Consider the following 6472-nt stretch of genomic DNA (forward strand, 5'->3'; position numbering starts at 1 on the left):
GAGGAGATGAGCAGCCCAGCTACACACACACACACACGGCAGCACAGGCTTATGGAGGAGATGAGCAGCCCAGCTACACACACACGGCAGCACAGGCTTATGGAGGAGATGATCAGCCCAGCTACACACACACGGCAGCACAGGCCCATAGAGACCAGCAGCCCAGCTACACACACACACACGGCAGCACAGGCTTATGGAGGAGATGAGCAGCCCAGCTACACACACACACACGGCAGCACAGGCCCATGGAGGAGATGATCAGCCCAGCTACACACACACACACGGCAGCACAGGCCCATAGAGACCAGCAGCCCAGCTACACACACACACGGCAGCACAGGCTTATGGAGACCAGCAGCCCTGCTACACACACACACACGCCAGCACAGGCCCACTGGCAGAGCCATGGAGGAGGTAGGGCAGGCCAGTAGCAAGGCCTTATTTCAATTAAAACAAACCGTTTATGAGAGTTTTATTGGTCGTTTATAAAGGCCATGTAGGCATGAAAGGCAAAGCTTCAGGAGCCACATGTTCACAGTTATGGCTCCACTTTGAGAGTGAAGTAACATCAGAGAAATTGTATAGTGAATTAAATTAACTCTAAATAACGTTGTTGGTTGGTTAATATCTTTACGTTTCATTTGAAATCGTAACATTTCAGCTGAGTCTTGTGTATCACAACCTCACAAGCCGACATACTGTAGGTTTTTAAAAGATGGCAGCAGGACACAGTTAAAACACAGCATATTCCTCATCTCCACCACTTTACTCAGTGGAGGGAGTCCACGCCACTTTAGATAAAAGCACCCACTAAATACCAAGCAAATGAAACTTTTTCACTTCAACGTGAAGTTGTCTCTGCCTGTTCTAACTCTTCTGAGTTACTATGATGGTCACGGTAATGGCTACTCAGTCCATTCTCTGGTCACTATGCTGCTCATGGTGAGGGCACCGCAGACAAGCTGGTGTGGGTGATGATGATGCCCGTACGCCAGGGCTGTATCGTACGCCAGCGCTGTATCGTGGCCTGAGGGCTTTGCTGCTGCCATTTGTTATTGTATTGTCACCACGGTGGTGTTATTGTCGGATGACACCGTCAAAATGAGAAGTGGTCATGGCACGGAGCCAAATGACTATTTATGCTCCTCATGAGGTCATCATTTACGGTCCAGCGGCAGGACAGAAGTGACCGAATAGGACAAGGCCATGTCCAGTAATGCTGACAGTCAGGAAGACAGATCAGCTCTTACGGCCACTGCTGTCCACAAATAGCCTACTTGATGTCCACGGTGAATGGGTGCAAATGAGCGCTGTGTTTTGATGGCACTGAACAGGTACAATAACAAACGGTGAACCTTGCAGATGAAAAGTGAACGCAGCATTACCTTAATATTCTCAACTTCTGCCTCCTGACTGAACCAACGACCGCAGTCACTAACTAACTAAGTAACCACCCAAGTGAGTGCAGCTACATCGCCCAAGTGAGCGCAGCTACAGTACATCACCCAAGTGAGCGCAGCTACATGGCCTGAGTCTTGCGCTGTGTGTCTGTACACAACCCAAATACAGAGCACAGGGAGGGGTCAACATGACAGGCCTGCGGATGCCAGAGCGCTAGGAGGAAGAAGCAATTACAAAAACAAACAATGAAACTCACAGATGAGCTAAGTGACCAGCCGAGTGGACACAGCTCTGGCCTTACCGTGGAAGAAGCAATTACAAAAACAAACAATGAAACTCACAGATGAGCTAAGTGACCAGCCGAGTGGACACAGCTCTGGCCTTACCGTGGAAGAAGCAATTACAAAAACAAACAATGAAACTCACAGATGAGCTAAGTGACCAGCCGAGTGGACACAGCTCTGGCCTTACCGTGGAAGAAGCAATTACAAAAACAAACAATGAAACTCACAGATGAGCTAAGTGACCAGCCGAGTGGACACAGCTCTGGCCTTACCGTGGAAGAAGCAATTACAAAAACAAACAATGAAGCTCACAGATGAGCTAAGTGACCAGCCGAGTGGACACAGCTCTGGCCTTACCGTGGAAGAAGCAATTACAAAAACAACCAATGAAGCTCACAGATGAGCTAAGTGACCAGCCGAGTGGACACAGCTCTGGCCTTACCGTGGAAGAAGCAATTACAAAAACAAACAATGAAACTCACAGATGAGCTAAGTGACCAGCCGAGTGGACACAGCTCTGGCCTTACCGTGGAAGAAGCAATTACAAAAACAAACAATGAAGCTCACAGATGAGCTAAGTGACCAGCCGAGTGGACACAGCTCTGGCCTTACCGTGGAAGAAGCAATTACAAAAACAACCAATGAAGCTCACAGATGAGCTAAGTGACCAGCCGAGTGGACGCAGCTCTGGCCTTACCGAGGAAGAAGCAATTACAAAAACAACCAATGAAGCTCACAGATGAGCTAAGTGACCAGCCGAGTGGACGCAGCTCTGGCCTTACCGAGGAAGAAGCAATTACAAAAACAACCAATGAAGCTCACAGATGAGCTAAGTGACCAGCCGAGTGGACACAGCTCTGGCCTTACCGTGGAAGAAGCAATTACAAAAACAAACAATGAAGCTCACAGATGAGCCAGTAGTGACCAGCCGAGTGGACACAGCTCTGGCCTTACCGTGGAAGAAGCAATTACAAACACAAACAATGAAGCTCACAGATGAGCTAAGTACAGTAAGCAGCCGAGTGGACACAGCTCTGGCCTTACCGTGGAAGAAGCTCTTGACCCTGAGGTAGCTGACGCTGAGGCGCAGGACGGAGAGTTTGTCCAGTTTGGTGATGATGTCGGGGGAGAACGGCAGCAGGCTGGCCAGCCGGTCCAGCTCCGCGTTCAGCCGGTCTCGGTGCCGCTTGGACGGGTTGGACTTCTCATTTACCGGAACCGGTTTCCTGGAGGCAACGCAAGGAGCGGAGCTGACAGTGAGTGACAGTAATGTAAGTAACAGGGAGTAACAGTACTCATTACATAAGTAACAGGAAGTAACATTAGTCATTATGTAAGTCACAGTGAGTAACAGTGAGTAAAAGTATTAATTATGCAAGTAGCAGTGAGTAACAGTATTAATTACGCAAGTAACAGTGAGTGACAGTTCTCATTATGTAAGTAACAGGGAGCAACAGTACTCATTACATAAGTAACAGGGAGTAACATTAGTCATTGCGTAAGTCACAGTGAGTAACAGTATTAATTACGTAAGTAACAGGGAGTAACAGTATTAATTACGTAAGTAACAGGGAGTAACAGTACTCATTAAGTTAGTAACAGTGAGTGACAGTGAGTAACAGCACTGATTACATAAGTAACAGTGAGTAACAGTACTCATTATGTAAGTAAGATTTCTTACAATCCTATTTCAGTGAACATTACGCCTACATATTCTGGAAATAACGTCTTAAAAGATTCTTCATAGTTCTGACTTTGTTCGCTAAATAACCCCTTTCAAAGACGAGCACAAATACTCCTTCATGAATGGCTTGTTAAGGAGAGCCCATAAGCCCAAGAGAAGGTCACAGCAGCCTAAAGGCCTCATGGGCCACAGTTGGGTTTCTGGAGAGTGCACGTCCTATCTGGAGAGTGCACATCCAGTGATGCCTTTTGTGCTGACCGGAGGTCAGTGGGAAGGGCACTTAGGCGGGGATCACACTAGCCAGCGGCAAGCGGCAGGTTTCCTATTGTTCTCTATGGTTACGGCAGCGGACCGGTGACAACGCTGGCGAAACACTAGCGATGAGCAAGCTGAGAGTTCAACTTGGACCAACTTTGAAGGGCAACGCTCGGCTCATCACAATCAGTTTTAGAATGTTTAGGTATTTTTAACCAATCAGATTCGTCTAAGAACGTAGCAACAAAGATTGAACTTAGGAAGGAGATAGAATGTTTAGATTTATTATTATGGTCTGAGCGTTGCGTTACGCTTGCCGCTTGCCGCTGGCTAATGTGATCCCCCCTTAATGAGAGAGAGCACTTGGGAGGACCCTCATGGCCAGCTCATGCTGGACACATTTCAGCAGAACTGTGCTTGGCTGGCTAACACTAAACAAGCACTCAGGGTCCACTTCAATAAGAGCAACTCTGTCAAATGCTGTTCGGTGTGTTTGAAAAGTGTTTCACGAATATCGGTGAAAGGAGATGAAAAGACTCGATGAGTGTGGAGAAAGGTCACGACCCCAGCCAGCGCAGGGGTCACTAGATTACGGGCTCCGTGGGCCAATGAGGAGACAGCTTGCTCTTGTCCAATCCCGTACGCTCCAACGCACCACACAATCTGCTCGTGTCCAAAGAGATCAAACAGTAAAACTCCAAAAGCTCTCTGTGTCGTCCTCACTGAAACTCTGATGACATTTCACACTTCAACATGAAAATGTTCTGAAGGCAGCGTAGTATGTGCTGAAGCCATATTCCATACAATATGGAAATGCAAACGGTGAGTTTACAGGGACTCTAAGACGTGTCTACAGGAAACAGAGAGACCGGCCGTCCATGTGGAATATTACACAACCACCACAGCTCTGCTGACCCACCCTACTGCCCCCAACGTGTGAGTAATCCCTTCTGATAAGCGCTCGTCCCTTGACCACTCTGTCCCCAAAATCTGTCCCAGGACAAACTCTGCGAGTCTAACAGGTGCGTGGACTCACGGCCGCTTCTCTGCATGGGCTGCTCTCAAGCCAAGCACTCAGGCAGGGCAGAACACCAGAGCGATCCTGCAGTTCCTCCTCTCTCTCTCGCCCCCTCTCCCTCTCTCTCTCTCGCCCTCTCTCTTTCTCCCTGTCTTTCTCTCTCTCTCTCTCTCTCTGTTGCTCTCTCTCTCTCTCCCACTCTCTCTCCCTCTCTCTCTCTATCTCTCTTCTCCCTCTCTCTCTCTCTCTCTCTCGCCCTCTCTCGCTCTCTCTCTCTTTCTCCCTGTCTCCCTCTCTCTCTCTCTCTCTCTGTTGCTCTCTCTCTCTCTCTCCCTCTCTCTCTCTCACGCCCTCTGGTTCAGTGGCTACCCGGGGAGTGTGTCTCTGGATGTGGTCTGGTGGAGGGGGAGAGTCTGATTTCTTCCACATGGACGTCGCCTCGTGTCGCATCTTTAAATAAACCCCTCCGAGGGGGCGCCGGCGTCACTGCATGGCCCTGGAGAAGTGTCCCCAAAGTCACAGGACTGGACAGCACTGGGCCGGGCCCGGCCCGCCGCCCAGCCACTGCTGCCCACCAAGCCAACACACTGGACTCAGCAAGTGATTTGCACGCAGCCTGATAGAGTATCCACACGGCCCGGCCGTCATCTCTGCTTCTGTGCTTCTCATTAAGGAGCAGACTGAGCTCTTCTACTGGCTCTGCCGGGATGTATTGGAGAAGAGCTGTGTGTCACAGTAAAGCATATCGTAGCGTAGCCTAGATCTTCCACACACTGTGGCTCTCTCTGAGCTACATGCGAGAAGAGACGGAAGAGACTCTCCACCCACCACCAACCAGCAAAAGAGCACACTGACATTATGCGCTCGCAAATCACCACCCAATCATATGAAAAGTTAGCTGAGGATTCGGTAAACACAGAGCACACTCACCCACGGTGTGCTGGACGTGTGTAGGTCATCACTAAAAGACTACCAAACTATCTGATTACTCAAAGCTGCGGTCGCTAGCATGGACCACATGATCGACAGATTCAATTACAAATATTTTCTGCCTTCCTCATAAAGACAGTGTTTGCATCCAAAAATCAGAGGCAGGACTTTAAAGTGCATATTCAGTTCTTCAGTAACCTAACTCACCTAACTTTTCCTAAATATTTGATTAATATAGTCACAATAATAATGATAATAGTAATAATAATAGTTATATTATTATTACTAATAATTACAAAAATACTACTAATAAAAATACACAATTATGTTTTGTCTAATTCAAAAGTCTAACTTTTGGAAATTGGTAACTGGTGTCTTTTTTTTCCTACAGCAATCATAGATAGATCTGGTGTTTCGCATGTTTTGACATATTGTCAGTGTAACAGAGGATGCATCCATTTCAAAATCCCAGTCCCTTCTCATTGCCGTAAACTTTTCCACCAAACTGCCGGCATTGAAAAGTATCATACTCAACTGTTTTTGAATCGGTTTCCTTCTCTTCCTGCCGGCATACATGCAGTCTCCGGGCGGGATCATGGCTCGGCGCTCCTTGGGAGTAACAGGTGCGCTGAAAACACACGCAAATGTCATGTTTTGTAAGGACATGATACCAGAGTAAGGCATCAAGTGCTCTACTCCACCTATAATCCACACACCGAAACCCTCACTATCAATATGCAATCGCAATAATTGCAATATGCCTATAATTTATTAGTCGGAATGAAAGAGAAGTGATCATGTGCGTGAAGAAAATTAGAACAAGTTGTCAAGTTTAAAAGTAAGCCATTCAGCTCCATGTGGCTGTTGTTTACTGCCAGGAGCCAATCGCTGAAACGC

The 6472-nt window shown here is 47.7% G+C and overlaps 1 protein-coding gene across 1 annotated transcript in view; it reads right to left on the bottom strand.

Moving 5' to 3' along the window:
* Nucleotides 1-6172, bottom strand: part of LOC134066498 (uncharacterized) — a 99924-nt gene extending 93752 nt beyond the window's left edge. Inside the window, exons 1-2 of the mRNA XM_062521859.1 lie at nucleotides 6111-6172; nucleotides 2733-2914 (exon numbers count right to left, since the gene is read on the bottom strand). Coding sequence (XP_062377843.1) covers nucleotides 2733-2914; nucleotides 6111-6172 — 244 coding nt within the window. The remainder of the gene's footprint in view (nucleotides 1-2732; nucleotides 2915-6110) is intronic.
* Between the last annotated feature and the right edge of the window lie 300 nt (nucleotides 6173-6472).

This window comes from Sardina pilchardus, chromosome 19, assembly GCF_963854185.1.
Source record: "Sardina pilchardus chromosome 19, fSarPil1.1, whole genome shotgun sequence".
NCBI classification, from domain to species: domain Eukaryota; kingdom Metazoa; phylum Chordata; class Actinopteri; order Clupeiformes; family Clupeidae; genus Sardina; species Sardina pilchardus.